The 19,698-nt window shown below is 34.7% G+C and overlaps 1 protein-coding gene across 2 annotated transcripts in view; it reads left to right on the top strand.

Moving 5' to 3' along the window:
- Nucleotides 1-19,321, top strand: part of MED13 (mediator complex subunit 13) — a 101,007-nt gene extending 81,686 nt beyond the window's left edge. Inside the window, exons 19-30 of one of the 2 annotated variants that reach the window (XM_025851084.2) lie at nucleotides 70-259; nucleotides 1,201-1,663; nucleotides 2,874-3,093; nucleotides 4,070-4,261; nucleotides 4,466-4,689; nucleotides 6,528-6,670; nucleotides 7,174-7,332; nucleotides 7,448-7,636; nucleotides 9,594-9,742; nucleotides 11,665-11,838; nucleotides 14,482-14,582; nucleotides 15,299-19,321. In XM_025851084.2, coding sequence (XP_025706869.1) covers nucleotides 70-259; nucleotides 1,201-1,663; nucleotides 2,874-3,093; nucleotides 4,070-4,261; nucleotides 4,466-4,689; nucleotides 6,528-6,670; nucleotides 7,174-7,332; nucleotides 7,448-7,636; nucleotides 9,594-9,742; nucleotides 11,665-11,838; nucleotides 14,482-14,582; nucleotides 15,299-15,431 — 2,337 coding nt within the window. In that variant the 3' untranslated portion in view covers nucleotides 15,432-19,321. The remainder of the gene's footprint in view (nucleotides 1-69; nucleotides 260-1,200; nucleotides 1,664-2,873; nucleotides 3,094-4,069; nucleotides 4,262-4,465; nucleotides 4,690-6,527; nucleotides 6,671-7,173; nucleotides 7,333-7,447; nucleotides 7,637-9,593; nucleotides 9,743-11,664; nucleotides 11,839-14,481; nucleotides 14,583-15,298) is intronic. The other variant, XM_073879506.1, reaches the window with a different exon arrangement.
- Nucleotides 19,322-19,698: the final 377 nt, after the last annotated feature.

Raw genomic sequence — 19,698 nt, 5'->3', positions numbered from 1 at the left:
TTTATTTTATAGTGTGTACTCATACTATAATAAATTCACTAATTCTCCTTTCTGTATGTATATCTGTAGTCCTGTCGATTAGGTCAGCATAGACCTATTTCTCGACTATTGACGGATGGGATCATGAGAGTTGGATCTACTGCATCAAAGAAACTATCAGAAAAGTTGGTAGCAGAATGGTTTTCTCAGGCAGCTGATGGTAACAATGAAGCATTTTCTAAACTCAAGCTTTATGCACAAGTCTGCAGATATGATCTAGGTATTAAATTTGTGTTTATTTTATAAAACCAACGGTTGCAAAGTATGGCCCAATGTATCTGCTGTTTTTGTAAATAAAATTTTATCGGAACCCAGCTCTGCTCATCTATTTACATATTGTCTGTGGCTGCTTTTGTGCTACAAGATCTGAGCTGAATAGTTGAGACAGACTGTGTGACCCCCAAAACCCAAAATATTTACTGTCTGACCCTTTACAGAAAAAGTTTGCTGATCCCTAAAATAGGGATCCTATCAGGTAAGAAGAAATTGTGGGTATAAACAATTTCCTTTGCTTCTGTAGGATCTGATGAATTTGTGTTTTTATTTACGCTTATTAACATTAAGATTCTTGATTTGTTAATGGTTTAGAGATAAAATAACTTGTATTACCTCTACAACACCAAGAAAACAGTTCTTTGTTGGAACTAAGAAAATAACTATTTAAGACTTGGTTTTAACACTCTTGAATTAACATTGGATTAAATATCAATGGACTTTAGACTTAATCTAAGGAAACACAACCAAAATATTGACCCTCATTAGGCATCTCTATAATATGAACCCCATGATAACATTTTTTATTTTATATCTAGTTAGCTCTCAGTTTAGTCAGTGTTTATTCAACTTGTGATTTAGGAACCCTTTGAATGGTTTGATGAAAATTTGCTAGATTGTTTTCATTCAATTAATTATAACTAGTAAATATAATTTTGTTATACTTTCATGGGAACCATTTCTTTATTTTGTATGAAGTTCCATTTAAAATTTGTTTCTTCAGTTTCTGGGCAAAAGAAAAAGCTTTATCTCCTACATTGTTAGCATGCAGCTAAGGGAGGGTAATTACCAAAAAGCATCAACTAGATTATTATTCACATAGAATAAAAAAAGAACCAATCAGTGAAGTAAAGAATTAAATATCCTGCCTGTTTTTATTACCTTTAGGTCCTTATCTTGCTTCCCAGCCTTTGGACAGCTCTCTACTTTCCCAGCCAAATTTAGTTGCCCCTACAAGTCAATCTTTGATTACTCCACCTCAGATGACAAGTACTGGAAACGCTAATACTCCATCTGCCACCCTAGCATCTGCAGCAAGCAGCACTATGACAATGACTTCAGGTGTTACCATGTCTTCTTCAGTTGCCACAGCTAATTCAACTTTGACCACAACTGCAACTTCATCTTCATCATCCTCCAACTTGAATAGTGGAGTATCATCAAATAAACTGCCCTCATTTCCACCCTTTGGCAGTATGAACAGTAATGCCACAGGATCCATGTCTACACAAGCAAGTACAGTTCAGAATGGCCAGCTAGGAGGGCAACAGTCATCAGCTCTACCAACAGCAGGGATTTCTGGAGAATCATCTTCACTTCCCACTCAGCCTCATCCTGATGTGTCTGAAAGGTACCTTTACTATTCTTTGCAGAAATGTAAATACATTATGCTTCTTTCTGTCTAAGATAGTCCTTGTGAATGAACATGGAAAGTTTTTTGATCTTATCCTTGAAATTTTAGTTTTTGTAATGTTGATTATTTTATCTCTAAAATTATAATGCACACTCTTCATAAAGTCTTTAGCATAGAATCGTAAAATCTCATGGAATTAAGAGCTTTAAAACCATTTAGTTCAACTATCCTGTGATGTTTGAATCTCTTCTGTGACATAACTGTTAAGTAAATTAGCCTTTGCAAATCACTACAATGATTTAGAAGTCACTACTGAACCAGTCTGTTCAGAGCTTATTAAGAGCCATACAGAGATTTGGATCTCAGCTCTGCCATTTACTGGCTATGTGACTTTAGGAAAGTTGTCTGACTTCTCTGAGCATGTTATTTGTAAAATGGGAGCAGTAGGATATAATGTACATTAAGTGCTTTATACAGTGCTTCCAAACACGTGAGTTATTTATGACAGCAATGATAATTGCAGTTCTCTATTCCTTTTATGATGAAGGTATTGAGTGAGCTTCCCTTTTGACTTACAGGTTAGGTTAACATGAGCTTAGTAATATCTTTCAGTTACCCAGATGCACTTTGCTCAAAGTTAAACTTATTTATGTGAGTAAAAACAAACTATTAATTTACCCAGGTTGATGCATTCATCTTGAACATCTAAAGAGATTTGGAGTTTTAAAAAAATCATATCAACATCAAAGAATGAACCTTGTGCACTATTAAAGTTATGAAGTGTGAAATGAATATGTATAGGCTATTAATGTAGTAGAACATTGACTAAGTCTGAAGACCTGGTGTCTTTCTGGTCTGGCTCTGCTTTGTCATCTTTAGCAGCTCAGTGAACTATCTTTGTCTCAGTTTTATCACTTAAGCATTAAGCTCTCTAGTGTTTTTGGATATTCTGTGGTTTTAAAAATTCTATTCCCTTTTTTAATGCAAGCCCTCTTAACGTAAGCGTATTTGTATACCATGAAATTGTGTGCACAGTGTTTACTATTCTATTTGGAGAGAAAGAGATGTCCCTTAATTTTTAGAGAAGCTCTCCGACACCCCCCACCAGAAGAAGGGGAGAGGTTACTAAGAACCTGCTTTTTGATATTACCTCAAAAAGTATGGTACAACTTTTTTCCTAACTGTATATTTCTACCTTAAATTTTAGCACAATGGATCGGGATAAAGTGGGTATCCCCACAGATGGTGATTCACATGCAATCACTTATCCACCTGCAATTGTTGTTTATATAATTGATCCTTTTACTTATGAAAATAAAGAGGAGAGCACTAATTCTTCTAATGTATGGACTTTGGGGCTACTTCGATGCTTTCTGGAAATGGTCCAGACTCTTCCTCCTCATATTAAGAGTACTGTTTCTGTACAGGTAAGAATAATTTTTGCAAGTTAAACAGTTTGATGTAGACAGAAGTTAAAGCCAGGTTCTATTATATTTTACTTTAAGTGATATTATAATAGAATCCTTAGGGATTTTATAAAAGATAAACTTTACAATCATACCACAATAATAATGGAGAATAAAAAGGTTGCATTTAAGTACATTAAATATTTCTCTTGTGTTATAAACCAGTTTTTAAATTGATAAGCTTAAATAGAAGACCAGAGCATGGATCTGTATAAACTAGAGTTCTAAATAAGATAGATTGCAAGTAAAAGTAAGAAATTAATGATATTGGGGGTGCCGGGGTGGCTCAGTACGTTAAGCTTCTGACTTTTGATCTTATTAGCTCATGTCTTGATCTCAGGGTCATGAGTTCAAGCCCTACATTGAGCTCCACACTGGGCATGGGGCCTACATTTTAAAGGAGTGGGCTGCTGGGTAGCTTAGTTGGTTAAGAGTCTTACTGTTGATTTTGGCTCAGGTTATGATCTCAGGGTCCTGGAATTGAGCTCCTTGTCAGACTCCATGCTCAGTGGGAAATCTGCTTGAGGATTCTCTCTCTCTCTCCCTCTCCCTCTGCCTCCCCCCCCCCAACTCACACACGTACTCTCTCACTCTCTCAAAATAAATAACTCTTTAAAAAAATAAAAAATTAAAGAAATTAGTGATATTAACTTGTTTGCAGAGTTTGAATTATTTCTTTATAGACTATATATAGTAGGACTAATCAGTGGCAGTATTGATTAACTGCTGTGTAGAAATTTTAAAAGGTTTTTACATAACCTGTTAGTAAAACTGATTATTAAAAACCTGTATAATAAAATATAATTCTTTAGAACATAGTTTTAATTAGGTTTTGTTTAAATTCTCTAGTAAATGTTTTTAGAGTTTTAGACCCATGGTTCTTTTTATTTTTAGTTTTGGAAGTTTAACCTTTGTAATATTTGCCTATAATTCTTAGATTGTTCCTTGTCAGTACCTGTTGCAACCTGTGAAACACGAAGATAGACAAATCTATACCCAGCATTTAAAATCCCTGGCTTTTTCGGCCTTTACCCAATGTCGGAGACCACTTCCAACATCAACCAACGTGAAAACATTGACTGGCTTTGGTCCAGGCTTAGCCATGGAAACTGCTCTTAAAAGTCCTGATGTAAGTATTAAGTATGTTTTCCATGACCAAAGTTATTGAATAACTGTACATTTTATGATTTTATACAAAACTAAGTACAGTTCTTTGTTTAGTTCTCATTTTCTGATTATCTTATAATTGGATATTGATAATATATCACATTTTCAATAAAAGATTTTTCTATAATTGTCTAGTACCATAGTACCTTTATTTTTTATTTTACAGAGACCAGAGTGTATTCGACTTTATACACCACCTTTTATTCTGGCTCCAGTGAAGGATAAACAGACAGAGCTAGGAGAAACATTTGGAGAAGCTGGACAGAAATATAATGTTCTTTTCGTGGGCTACTGTTTATCACATGATCAAAGATGGATTCTTGCATCTTGCACAGATCTATATGGAGAACTTTTAGAGACTTGTATCATTAACATCGATGTCCCAAATAGGTACCTCTGTTTCCTTAAGTGTATCATTATATCATCCATTTTAAAAAATTCTCTCTCACACACAAATACACACACTGTTTCATTTTTAATGAATAGAAAACTGTTTGGAAGGTCATGGACATTAAGTTTTGGGATTGTGCGTGCTTTTCACTTTTTTGGGTAGTGAATATATTGTATAATTAGAAATAATTTTGAGTGATCTTTGTTATACAGACAAAAGAGATTAAAGTCCCTAAATTCTATGTAATAAAGCTTGAGGCAATGATTTCAGCCTAAGAAATTTTAAAGAATGGAACGAGAGAGCCCTCTGCAATTAAAAAAGAGCATCCTATATAGCATTTACTTCTCTCAGGTACCATCTAAAATATAGTCCCTAATTAACTGAGTTAACTACCTTTACTAAAATTGTTGACTGAAAATTTTCCTTTTAAGTGTTGGAATGTCTTCTGAAAATGGTGGCCTTATTTTTAGAATTCTTCTTGGTAGTAATTAGATATCATGCTCAGTTATTTATCAAGGCTGTAACTAATAGATCACAACAGGTAAGCCTCATATTAAGTTATAACCTAATAGACATTTCTAGTAACATGTTTCAAGGCTAGTGAACATGGCATAAGAGAACCTGAAAGGCAGGTCGATGAAGTAATGTTCAATTTTGAGGTTTGGTTGTATCCTTAATTTTTTTTATTTTATAAAGATCAGTTTCTTTAAGCTCAGAAATTGATTATGTGCAGAAATGTTTAATGAATATTAGGTTATAGTGGTGCTGAAGAAGTGGAATATAGAAACATTTATATTATTGGTTATAAAGATCTATTGACCATTTTTTATAATTCTTAGAGAAATACTTCATACCTTATTTCCTTGACACAATTTTGATTTTTTAAAATGGTCATGAAGTGAGTTTTGGAAATAGTATGCTTATCTGTGAAGGATGAGAAAGAGTAGAGAAAGAATAATACCACCTTTCCAATACAAAGATAGTATTGCCATTTTACTGAAAGTAGAAGTGAGATAATGGTAAAAAGGTCCAACTCCAGAGTCATGGTGACGTGGGTTCAAATCCCAACTCTCCTACGTACTGGTTATATGATCTTGAGAAAATTACTTTAGCTAGCTGAGCTTCCACTAGGAGAATAAATAAAATAAATAAATAAAACCGGGAGAATAATTTTATCTCCCTCCTAGGGTTTGTTAGGCTGAAATGAGGTATCACATGTAAATTGGGCATAATGCTTGCTATGTATTAAGTGCTCAGTAAATCATAGCTGCCATGGCTCAGCCACAGAGTGCTTATGTCATGTACTTGCCTAATAAAGGACATGCATGCAGAAAACACAACAGTGTTGTTTGGTCTGAGAAGTGTAGTCTTTTGTTTAATATTCTTCAACTTAAAGTATAGAGCAAGGGTTGGCACACCACAGCCCGTGTGCCAAATCTGGCTACATGCGTTTGTTTAAGTATTATCTATGGCTGCTTTCATGCTGTAGCAGCAGAGTTATTATTGCAACAGAATCTTGATGGCCTGCAAAGCTTAATATATTGGCCCTTTAAAGAAAAAGTTTGCAATCTCTGGTGTAGAACAGTGTTTCTGATGAATTTTGGTGGTTCATGGACAATTTTTCTTTTAAGTTAAGAATCTATTTTAATGTGTATTATGAAAAACATAAAGTAGCATGCTAAACACTGTGGTTTTATGTATATTCTTGCTTATGACTTATGTAAAAAGTGTCAGGCATTAAAACTGAGGGACTAGTTTTTCACAAATTTGAGCTCTTTTAAAATGTTCTCGTATGATTTTTAGAAATATTTAATTGTCTCTTTATTCTGTACAACAGGGCTCGTCGGAAAAAAGGATCTGCTAGAAGATTCGGTCTACAGAAACTTTGGGAGTGGTGCTTAGGACTTGTACAAATGAGTTCATTACCATGGAGAGTTGTAATTGGCCGCTTAGGAAGGATTGGTCATGGAGAATTGAAAGGTAAAATTGTGCTTTGATTGTTAAGTACTTCAACTTCTGTTTTGTGTTAATTAATATACTGTCAGGACACATCTGGGTATATGTTCTGAGTAAAATGCAGACATTATAAAAACTAGTTTTTTGTTTTGTTTTCAAAGAGGAATTACATATGTCTAGGTCACAAATGGCCTAATTCCAATTTTAAAAGGACATTTTATATTTTGACTATACCACCAGTGTTATTACTACTATTCTTATTTATTGTCTTCTATTTTTTCCTCTTTCTGCTTATTATTCAGTTCATCCCCTGTTTAGCAAATACTAATTGATGTTGACATACATTAAAGTTAGGTAGATAAAGGACGTTGAGTAACATCAGCAATATATTTGGCTTGATGATGACTCCTATTGGAGGAATTCACTAGTTTTAAGACCATTATGTTTTAACTTTGGTTCTAGAGGGCGTTAACAGTGCTGTTACTTTGGATATTGTTTTTTTTTTTTTTTACTATTGATACCCACAGATTGGAGCAGTTTGCTGAGTCGTCGAAACTTGCAGTCTCTAAGTAAAAGGCTCAAAGACATGTGTAGAATGTGTGGTATATCTGCTGCAGACTCTCCCAGCATTCTCAGTGCTTGCTTGGTAGCAATGGAACCCCAAGGCTCTTTTGTTATTATGCCAGGTTAGCTATCCTTAGTTTATATCAGATTTAATTTTTCATGTGCTTGTGTTTCTAATATTATGTAAAATTGATTCTTCTTTTATTGAAAGAAAAAATAAATTCTCTTTATTTCCAGATTCTGTGTCAACTGGTTCTGTGTTTGGAAGAAGCACCACTCTAAATATGCAGACATCTCAGATGCTAAATACCCCACAGGATACATCATGTACTCATATACTTGTGTTCCCTACTTCTGCTTCTGTGCAAGTAGCTTCAGCTACTTATACCACTGAAAATTTGGACTTAGCCTTTAATCCCAACAATGGTAGGTGAATTGTTCTTTAAAGGTTTGCAAATATAAAATAAGTCTTGGATGACTGTGGCTGATTTTAGGCTGACGAGTGCCTCCCCAAACCTATCCTTGTCCGGTAAATGTTTCTGAAACCTATCAGTGTTAACCTTATATGACCAAAAAAGACTTGGCATATGTGATTAAGTTAAAGATCTTGAGATGGAGAGGTTATCCTGGGTTATGCAGGTGGGCACTAAATGCAATCACATGTATCCTTATAAGAGGGAAGCAAAGGGAAATTTGATGATGCCCAAAAGAGGAGAAGGTCATGTGATGGAAATGGAGGGAAGGAAGGTCACAGAGAAATAATCCTGTGCTGCTGACTTTGAAGATGGAGGAAGGGGCCATGGAGCCAAGGAACGCAAGGAGTGTAGTTCTAGATGCTGGAAAAGAGAAGAAAACGGATTTCCCCTGGAGCCTCCAGAAAGAGCATAGGCCTCCTGGTTCCTGATGTTGACCTCTAATGACCAGTACTTTGATTTCAGCCCAGTAAAACTGATTTTGGACTTTTGGACCCCAGAACTGTAAGAGAATGAAGGCATGTTGTTTTGAGTCAACAAGTTTATGGTAATTGGTTAAAAATGCAATAGGAAACTAATACAACCATTCTTCTACCTTATTGATATTGGAACTAGTGCTGTGAATTATCTCATAAATATTTACTTATTTTAAAAGGCAACATTGATCATAAAATGCACAAGTTTTTGCCTGTGCTGCTCGCTACCTGTACATAAATCATAGACTTTGCAGCATATTTTATATTCCTTTCTAAATTGATTTGCCAAAATAATTTATATAAACTGCCATAGTAGGGAATAACTCTTATAGATAAACTTACAGATTACATTTTAGTAGAAGAGAAAATAAATGATATTCCATTGTTGCTCTGAGGTACCTTAGAAAATGGCACATCTCTAAAGTCACAAGGGGCACCTGGGTGCCTCAGTCGTTTGAGCGTCCCGCTCTTGATTTCGGCTCAGGTCATGATCTCAGGGTCCTGGGATCAAGCCCCATGTCAGGCTCTTTGCTCAGCATGGAGTCTGCTTGAGTTTCTATCCCTCTGCTGCCCACCCCCCAAATAAATAAATCTTTAAAAAAAGAAAAAGAAACAAAATCACAAGTAAGGAGTATTTATTATTTTCTTCTTTCAGTGCGTTATACAATAACTTGAATGTATTTTATATACTAATAAAGAATTAGAGTATTAATTGTGCATAGTCCATTTTAAATACATTTTCATTTCCAGCATACTGTGTTTGTTTTGTATTAGTTTTCTGTTGCTGCTGTAGCAAATTGACACATGCTTAGTAGCTTTAAACAACACACATTTATTATCTTACAGTTCTGGAGATCAAAAGTTTAAACCAGTCTTAACTGGGCTGAAGTCAGTGTGTCTGCAGGGTTGGTTCTTTCTGGAAGCTCTAAGGGAGAATCTGTTCCTTTGCCTTTTGCCAGCTTCTAGAGCTCGCCTGCACCTCTTGCTCATGGCCCCTTCTTCCATTTTCAGCAGCAGCAGTGTAGCATCATCACATCTCCATCACTGACTCTAACCCTACTGCCTCCCTCTTATTAGGACCCCTGTGATTACATTGGACCCACCTGGATAATCCAGAATAATCTCCCCATCTCAAGATCCTTAGCTTGATCACATCTGCAAAGTTCTTTATGGTAACATATTCACACATTCCTGGGATTAGGATGTGGACATCTTGGGGGAGGGCATTATTCACACTACCACATGCTTGTTTATAATGTATAATTGTTTATATGGCTCCTAAAACAATACTTGGCACATGGTAGACATTCAATAGATGTTAATTAAATTAACCCATTTTGGTTAAAATTCATTAATTTATTTTAACCCTCTCCTGAAAATGACCGCGGGATGTGAAAAATGGAGGATTTATTTATTTTTCTTTCTTCTGTATAGATGGAGCAGATGGAATGGGTATCTTTGATTTATTAGACACAGGAGATGATCTTGACCCTGATATTATTAATATTCTTCCTGCCTCTCCAACGGGGTCTCCTGTACATTCTCCAGGATCTCATTACCCCCATGGAGGTGATGCTGGCAAGGTAACTGTGTTATAAAAGCTTAATCTAAATGTCATTCATTAACTTATTAATGGATTGATATATGAAATAAAACATTTTTTTCCTGGGAAATTAACAAGAAGTGAGATTAATAGTACATTCTTGCATCCTGTCTTACAGATGTTACAACTTTGAATTGTGAATAATAAAAAGAATATCTAAGGGTCTGCTGTCCCTGACTTCATGTTTTTCTAGACTACTTGGCTTTAGTCCTTTTGTAGTTTTCCTGCCTTTTTACCATTGCTTCTAATCAGGTATAGGATCAGATTATCTGAGAATTAGTATATGCTCTAAGAGATGCCACTCAATCAGGGCTTCCCTCTGTCTTAATTTTTAGCATTTGGGAAGCAGGCTGCCTTGTCCTTCTATTTGAACTCAAAACTAATTGGGCTTCATTTGAATAACATCTTTATTTGAGTGAAATTATATATAGTGGTTATTTGATTGTTATAGTATGCATATGTTTAGAATCTGCCCTTTTAAAATAAGGATCTTGGGGTGCCTGGGTAGCTCAGTCGGTTAAGCGTCTGCCTTCAGCTCAGGTCATGATCCAAGGGATCCCAGGGTCCTGGGATCGAGCCCCACATTGGGCTCCCTGCTCCGTGGGAAGCCTGCTTCTCCCTCCCCCACTCCCCCTGCTTGTGTTCCCTCTCTCACTGTCTCTCTCTCTCTGTCAAATAAATAAAATCTTTTTAAAAAAATAAAATAAGGATCTTTCAGGATGCCTGGGTGGCTCAGTTAAGCGCCTGCCTTTGGCTCAGGTCATGATCCCAGAGTCCTGGGATCGAGTCATGCATCTGTCTCCTTGCTCAGCAGGGAGCCCGCTTCTCCCTCTTCCTGCTGCTCTCCCTGCTTCTGCGCGCTCGCTCTCTCTCTGACAAGTAAATGGATAAAATCTTAAAGAATAAAATAAGGATCTTTCTCCAGTTTTAGCTTACATCTTTCCTTTTTTTTTTAAACTGGAAAGAAGTGAGATTATTAGGGTGCCTGGCTGGCTCAGTTGGTAAAGTATGCAACTCTTGATTTCGGGGTTTTAAGTTCGAGCCCCATGTTGGGTGTAGGGATTACATAAAAATAAAAAAAAAAACCTTGGAAAAAAGTGAGATTATTGAAAAAATATATGTGTATATAGAAAAGCACCAGTAATCTTACCACTTTAATAAAATCGTTTCTACTTTTAGCAGATTACCTTCCTTTCACATGTATTTATATTGTAGCTTTCAATACATATAAATAAGTATAATCACCTTTTAACATCATTGTTTTCCCGTAATTTGTTATATCATTCCCAAAATGTTGGACATTTAAGTATTTTATTTTTTTCTGTTATAGACAGTATTGCAATGAACATTTCCATGCATATCATTTTTCTTCTTTTTATCTATTTCCTTAACATAAATACCAAGAAATACATGGACTAAATCTGAAGGATATGAGCATCACTTAATAGTTGTCCCTTCCTATTGCCATAATGCTTTCCTAAAAACTAATAACTGCATTTTATAGTGTTAGATTAACAAAGCTAAATTTAATTTACCTTTTGGATTGAGATGTGGTGGTCAGGAATTAGTTGAGGGAGTATTAGGAAGTAAGTTAGAAATTTCATTGAACATTTTGTATTTTTCAATTGGCTGGAAAAGTTTATGCACACATTCACTGAACATGGGCTCGGCATAATAATACAAACTTAAACAGTTGGTATATTAATTTCTTCATATAACTCTTAAAACTCATTCTTTAAATTATGATCTTACTAAGTACATAGCAACTGATTTTTTTCAATATCCTTTAGTATTTTTTTAAATTGGTGTCGTAAGATAGACTGATTGCCATAAACCATTCTGTATATCTAGTGCCAAGGTATATCAAGTGAACTAACATACTTTTAATTTTCTCTATTTAAGGGCCAGGGTACTGATCGGCTACTTTCAACAGAATCTCATGATGAAGTAACTAATATTCTTCAGCAACCATTGGCCCTTGGTTACTTTGTATCAACTGCCAAAGCGGGTCCGTTACCTGACTGGTTCTGGTCAGCATGTCCTCAAGCACAATATCAGTGTCCCCTTTTTCTTAAGGTATTTCCATTTCTATGCCAGTTCCTAAATAATGCTAATTGATGGCTTAATTCCTAAGAAATAGAAGTGTCTAAGGTCTTATTAAATGCATTTTGAAATATGACAAGATCACAAGGAAGTTACCTAATTATGAAACAGCTCTACTTTTTAAATTGAAACTTAAGTTTGAACTTTTAATTAATCTTAAGTTATATTTCTGGGACCCTTGCTCTTATTATTTGCAGCTGCACATGTGGAAGTTTAAATCTGGGTGAACCTTATATTACTTTTAATCTAACCTTCTCATTTTCTAGGTGAGCATATTAAAGTTCAGAAAAACTCATTTGTCCAAAGTCATAAATTGGTAGTAGACCCAGGACTACAGTCTGGATCCTTTCATGATTATACTGTTACTCTTTGAATTACATCATACTGCTATTATGCCATAATATTTTGGGGATTAAAGGATTCATAGTTTTGTTAAGAATATTTGATATTTAGGTCCATTTACTACCTCCTTAAAAATTTTTTTCTAGCTTTGTAAATTGCTGTGTTAGACTATTAAGTGGTTTTCAAGTGCTAAGATTCTCAGACCCATAGTGACTTATTTATCCAAACAAGTTCATTAGCAAGTGACATAACGAGGTTGAGATACATTATAAAGTGGTAAAATGAGATGTGAAAGCCCTATCCAGAGTTTGTTACTGCTGTTGCTTACTACTATTCCAGAATAGGAAATTCAGATCTGATTCATTTATTCTTACATAACACGCACCAGAAGTTGACTGTTTTATTCCAGAAGTCATGCTAACCTCACTTCTTGCCAGTTGCTTTTTACATGTAGGATAAAAGTTGGATACTGTGCTTTAGTTTTGGGGGGTTATAGTTTAGTAGGTACCTGAACCAATAGGCTTGTCCTCTCTTAAGCCTGTTGCTATTAAATCTTGATACCCTTGGCCCACATACCATTGAGTCAGTGACATTTGAGACTAAGCATTGAACTTCAGTAGCACATTCATAAAGAATACAACAACTGTTGATCTGAATTGACTATTGATGCAATAATATATTTAGGGAGTGGCAGTCAAGGTAATGAAGTTTTATCATATGACTTTTCTTCCTTTTCCAGTATATGTACAGTGGTCTATACAGATCTCATTACAAGAACATATTCCCAGTGTGTTTCTGCAAAATAGTAGTTGTCGGTGTTTCTTCAAAACAAAGGGTTCTTTGGTCCTTTGGGAAATGTTGCACATGCTTTCTGCCCCCCTTTTCTTGTTATAATACATGTATGCACATTAAAGTTTCTGGAAAAACAGCAGTAAATAACATTGTATACCTACTATTTCCCAAACTTACTTTAATACACCAGAAAGCGATTGTGTAACACCAATGAATAGTTCATGACCTTAGTGTTTCACGGAACATTTTTTTAGGAAACACCACTTTACAAAAAGTCCAAGGGACTATCCAGATTCTTTTCTACTCAATATTTATTTGCAGAGAGGATAGTGTAAAGTGGGCATTCACCCTCAGATACAGTGTAACAAGATTAGGACTTCTGGTCTGAATTACCAGGTAAGGCATAATTTACCATAATTTTGTTCACCTTTTGTTTTCATACATTCCATTTTATTTCCTATACCATAGGCAATAAAACTACCTGATGTGTTTCTCTTTACTTGGAAAAATAATAAATTGTTACCTAGATGATTAAAAAATCTCTTTATCATAGAAATTAAATGGTAATATCTGGTACTGACTATATTCATCTAATTTGTAGTGATATGCCATATGAGACTTTTGTTTATACCTTATAAATCAAGAGTTTATGGGCAGTTAAAAAAACACATATCTTTGGTTATATTCTTGAATATATAACACAAGAGTTTATATATATATATAACAGTTGTGGAGAAGAGATGACCTAAATATAAAATAGTATCTTTTACAGTATACAGAATGAGATCTGCTAAGAGTTTCTCCATCTCTCATAGTTTTTTTTAACACTTTACATATATTGACTCAATAAACAAAAAATTATTCACTTTAATTGAAATTCCTTTCTTCCACTCTTCATTGTCATACCGAAATGGGTGTGACAGTTGTCACCAAGCCTCCATTATGAAATTGCATGGGCAAAGAAGGCACTATGCACTGTACTAGAGTGCTCACAATTCCACCATAGGTAACTTTGTTTAAAATTTATACCTTTGTAAGCAGTATATTTGCATATACTTACTCCTCTTAACATTTTTCAGTGCTAGACCTACGTGTATGTGCATAAAGTTCTATGTAACCTGTAGACAGACTTCAGGTTTATCAGCTTAGTGCTTCTTTAAACATTTATGCAACTAGGCATGTTACACTCAGAAAATAGATGCCTTTAAATGACTTTTAAAATAACTTTTCAATAACCTTTTTAAGGATTATTATGTGGTCTCAAAAGCAATAGAGCTGATGAAAATAAAGTAAGATTCAGTATAAGTTATGCACTTAAAAATTCTGTAATAAATTGGTTAAACAAGGAGAACAAGCATCTTTATAGTGGTGCCCATTCATTACATAGGTCTAAAATGTATTTCATCAAGGACGAGACTTTGGGAAAATAAGGTAAAACCAACAACTTTTCCATTTGGCTGACTGATTTCCTGTTTTTTTTAGGCCTCTTTGCACCTCCACGTGCCTTCAGTGCAATCTGACGAGCTGCTTCACAGTAAACACTCCCACCCACTTGACTCAAATCAGACTTCAGATGTCCTCAGGTATAACTCTTTTTACTGTTAAAGGTTCTCCATTACATCTTTGAAAGAATATAATGTTGATTCTTACATATTTCTCTCATATTTGGCGATAATTAACAGTTGTGTACCCTTGGATCTCTAGATGAAGTACATCATTCAGAATGAGTGCTTTTCTTTCTAGCATGTGTAATCTACTTTTGAGAGTTCTTTTTATGAAAATTAATCTTTAATCTCCCCAAGGACTCTTTATTCCATACCTTCCACCATTTTTTAAAGTAGCTTTGAGGGGCGCCTGGGTGGCTCAGTTGGTTAAGCGTCTGCCTTCGGCTCCTCATGATCCCAGGGTCCTGGGATGCTTGCTCAGCAGGGAGTCTGCTTCTCCCTCTCCCTCTGGGGCTCCCCCTCCTTGTGCACTCTCTCTCTGTCAAATGAATAAGTAAAGTCTTCAAAAAAATAAAAAGGGGCGCCTTGGTGGCTCAGTCGTTAAGCGTCTGCCTTCGGCTCAGGTCATGATCCGATCAAGCCCCGCATCGGGCTCCCTGCTCCGCGGGAAGCCTGCTTCTCCCTCTCCCACTCCCCCTGCTTGTGTTCCCTCTCTCGCTGTGTCTCTCTGTGAAATAAATAAAATCTTTAAAAATTGAAATAAAAAATAAAGTAGCTTTGAATCTTAGATGCTGTAATTGGGAACTGTTTCCAAAATCTACAGTGAAAGTAAATACATGACTTACACTTTCCAGGTTTGTTTTGGAACAGTACAATGCACTCTCCTGGCTAACCTGTGACCCTGCAATCCAGGACAGACGCTCATGTCTCCCAATTCATTTTGTGGTGCTGAATCAGTTATATAACTTTATCATGAATATGCTGTGATCTTCATTCGATGGAACTGTGCAAGAAAAGAACAAGGAAAAAAGATATTTCGCTGCAAGATTAAGTTACAGTTATCTTCTCAGTGAAAGTCATCTGTGATGGGGTCTAATTCTTATTACTTCAACAAATATTGTTTTGACTTGGGGGGAGGGGCTATAACCCTGCTATTTTTCATTGACTATACTGAACTCTTTAGGATGATGACTGATCATACAAAACGTATTATAACATTTCGTAGCAAAATTAACCTTTTTTTTCCAGTCACAGTATTTGTGAAAAGTAATGAGCCATAGTACCCAGTCATATTAAATGAATATTAAAAGCATGGAGAGGAAACATGAGGAACAATGAATTTCAACATACGGCTTCAGAACATCAAGATGTTCTTATATTGGATTATAGTATCTAGTATTCAAAAATGCCTGCATCTCTTATTTATTGTAAGTTTTTAAATGTATAAATTGTCTTATATTTCTTAACCTCTTTTATAAAAATTTTCCTAGAAGGTTTATACTGCCTTCTTGCTTTAAAGCAATTGGTCTAAAATATATGTAATCGTCTTAATTAAAAAGTTGCAGTAGGGTTGCTTTTAGAGTATTATTTTTTTGTAAGGGGTGGGTGGGACAGTAAATTTGTATTGTCTCAATGTACAGTTTAATGGGGATAGAGGGAGAATAATGTCCATACCATTGTGTGTGGAGGATTTACAGCTAAGCTGTAGTTGCAGAGTACATGTACAGTAATGAAGTTCACTGTGTTTATAAATTGAAAAGGTACTGGGTCTTACAGCATTTTATATATCACACCTTTACAGAATAACATGATGGCAATATACAAGTGATATTGTTGGGTGGTTTAACTTAGAATAAAATGAGAATTCTTCAGTTATATTTTGTACTATGGTTTAGGGCTATGACTAATATTTCAGGCCATTTCCAGTGAAAGAAACTTAGTTTTACAAGAAAAACATTTGCTACTGAATGCTTAAACTAATTTTGGTGTTTAATGTTACATGCTTAAATGTTTTTGGTTTTGGTTTTTTTTTTCATTTTTGACAGTGGCACATCTAGGCATGGGAATATTATTAATTATGAAAATTATCTTCAGGATCTGCTATAAGGTTGAAATTTAGCCCAGCTCTAGGCATTTTACAAATTATTTTAAGAACAGTCACTCTGTTTGACTTTTTTTGTTTTTTAAATTAAAGATTGGGAATGTGTGTGAGAGTATGCATATGTATGGGTGTGTGTGTGCAATCAAACTGTGGTGTAAATAGATTCTCAGTGAATTCTGGTATTCATACTCTATTCCACTAGTTAAAAAACCATTTTCTAAACTTAACCTGTTTCCTTTTGCCTTTTTTATTTATTTAATTTTCTTGGTTTGGAGATGGCAGTCCCAAACACCAGAGTCTGTACTTTTCTATTACACAGCTCAGATTAAGGCAGGGCATATGCCAAGGAGGTTCTCACCTCCCTAAAGAAGGGACTTGAATTTTAGGGACTTTAATTCACCCCTTCCTTCAACACAGCTTTCCCCCTTCTTGTTTGCACATGCCAAGAGAAATGCTTTTATGCAGGCTTTACCCCCTTAAAATGTTGTTTCTACAGTGCTGCTCACAGGAGAGTCCAAGTTAGCCTCCTACCTTTGTTGCTGACTTGAATTCACAGTCACCAAGTCTACCTATCTTTCTTGGAAGCAGTCTAGCAAAATTTGGAATTTGTACATTCACTAATTCTCCACAAAGACAAAATCAATTGTATTTACAAAACTGTAATTCGGTATGTTTTGTTTTGTTTTTACTGAAACTTGTTTTGTAAATACTATATGCTTAGCTTAAATATCACTTTCTTATAAACAGTATAACTTCAAATTGTGTATATTAAAACATTAGCAAGTCTTGTTTTTTCTATGAAGAACACAACTGGTGACGAAGGTTTTCAATCACTTCTTCAAAATTACAATGCAATTCCAGTGGTCAGCATTTTTGAAATTAAAATTTAAAGATCACATCTCTGCATTCATTTTTAAATTATGCTAGCACACTACAGATTATGTTGGCATGTTTTGTTCTGTACTTAAAAAAAAACTTGTCTGAGATTTGAGGGAAAAGATGCTTATTTGGAATTTCTATAAAAAGTATCCTTTTTAAAATATACTTAGCCCAGTAGTGACTTCTAAAAATAAAAACTATATTCTCAGTTGTTTAATATCACTAGCTTATAGTAACCACACCTCAGTTTTGAAAATAGATTTTTAAAAAATTATTCCCTGACAGTTTCTTTTATATGGAGCCATAAGGAAGGAACGCAGTGTACAATTCCTTTTTATCTGGGAGTCAGGGAGTAGTTCCCAAATATACAGGATTTACTGATAAGACTTTTTTTTTCTTCCCTTCACATATAAATTCACACTTAAATAGAAAATTACTAAATAGTCATTAGAAAAGGTCAGGAGACTTATTTCAGAAAAAAAAAAATTAACCTTTTGTGCAGGATGATGGATCTGACTTACTAATGTACTGTCACAGACAAGTATGGGTAGTATTTTTTTGTTTGTTTAAATGGTAAGCAAAATAATATATTCTTTATACCAGTTGATCACCAACACCTTGACTTCTTTGTTACAGTGCTAACGTCTGTTTTTTGTGCAGTTATCCATTACCAAGCAGGGTGGAAGTTCAGTATTTTGGCATTTAAAAAGATTAGTTACATAATGTCTGCTTCCAACCAGTGAGAAACATCTAGCCATACTTTCTTATGCAAGCCATTCAGTTTTCAGGACTGTGAATTAACACTGTATGAATAAATTTCTGTACACCTTATTGTTTGGCCAGAAGGCCACCAAGTGTACTTATATGTAATCCTTAAATTTTAAAGTAGCTGTAATTTTTAAATCTTTCTAAACTTTTCTTAAACCACTAAAATTAAGCTCTTACTACTTAGTCAACTATCCTCAGCTGTATTCGTACTCAATTGTCAGTATGGCACAGATTACTGTATGAAAATATTCTCCTTTCGTCTTCATATTTACCTTCTGAGGTAATTTTTTAACTTAATGTGTTACTACAAAGATTTGCAGATCTTTAATCAAGCACTATGTTAATACTGTAATATCAAAATACTATGTTGCATTATTTAAAATGTTCAAATTGAATACATTAAAAGGAAGTTTTTAAATGCTGTCGCATCATATAATTTGCTATTCATCCACTATGGCATCGCATATCAGTCTATTAATACATTTAATGTTGCATGAGTAATGTTTTGGTCTGGGTTTCCTCTTAAGATTTTAGTTTGTCTAAATTAAGGAAAAATGTTTTTGACACACATTTTTTTTTTTGGCCCTGCTCTCCCCCTCCCCCACTCTCCCCCCAATCCCCCAGTCAGCTGGAAATCTTACCTTCTGGTTTTTCTTGGTGTTTTAATGGGCCCAGAACTGTGGTTTAAATTTTCATATGTGTTTTCTCTTTTGTGGAGTATTAATTAAAAAACTGGATTTGGGACCTAAAATACTCCTCAGGTTGATGTATTCATGAAGTTTTAAAATAGCTTTAGTTTTCAAAGTAACTGGATTTGTGGACCTTAAAGTTACTGAGTTTAAACTACAAATTGTAACGTCATTACTGGACATGTCAGCATCAACTCTCTCAAAATAGCTTGGTCACTTTATGAAGGGGCGTTTTAAAGTTGTTGTTTAGCAGTGACATTTAATATGGTCCAATTGCTTTTTTTTTTTAATGTAACAAAAAAAGAATAAGGAACAAACACTATTGCTGCCGAATGCCATAACACTGAGTTGTACAAATTGTGATTGAGGAAATGAAAAGGTTTATACTTTTTAAAAAAAAAAAAAACTTCAAATGGAATAAATTATTCATGAAGCCTTCATTGTGGTGTCTCATTCTGTTCAAAATATTTCCATCTTAAACTTACGTAAAAATTAGTATATTTTTTTCATCGTAAGTGGAAAGGGGTAACCTAAAAATTAATTGATGGGACTTTTAATTTCTCCATCTGTGGTATTTTATTTAAAAAAAGATTTTAACTGTATCAGTGATTAATATACAGGAAAATTATATATGTATGTACATACTCCTGTTAGGCTGGTCAGTTTGGTATCCATTTTCTAGTCTAAACAAGCTACTTTCAAATATTTAAAGCTTAGTTCAGTCCTATTTTTTTGATCACATAAATGTTTTTGAAACATAAAGGGGTTCAGATATGAACAATCCATTAAAAATATTTTGTATAAGCACCCATTTTAA

Source organism: Callorhinus ursinus, unplaced genomic scaffold, assembly GCF_003265705.2.
Source record: "Callorhinus ursinus isolate GAN/ISIS: 27379988/994484 unplaced genomic scaffold, GSC_fseal_2.0 scaffold34, whole genome shotgun sequence".
Lineage (NCBI taxonomy): Eukaryota > Metazoa > Chordata > Mammalia > Carnivora > Otariidae > Callorhinus > Callorhinus ursinus.
The sequence above is the reverse complement of the archived record's forward strand: the minus strand, read 5'-3'. Positions and strand labels throughout refer to the sequence as shown.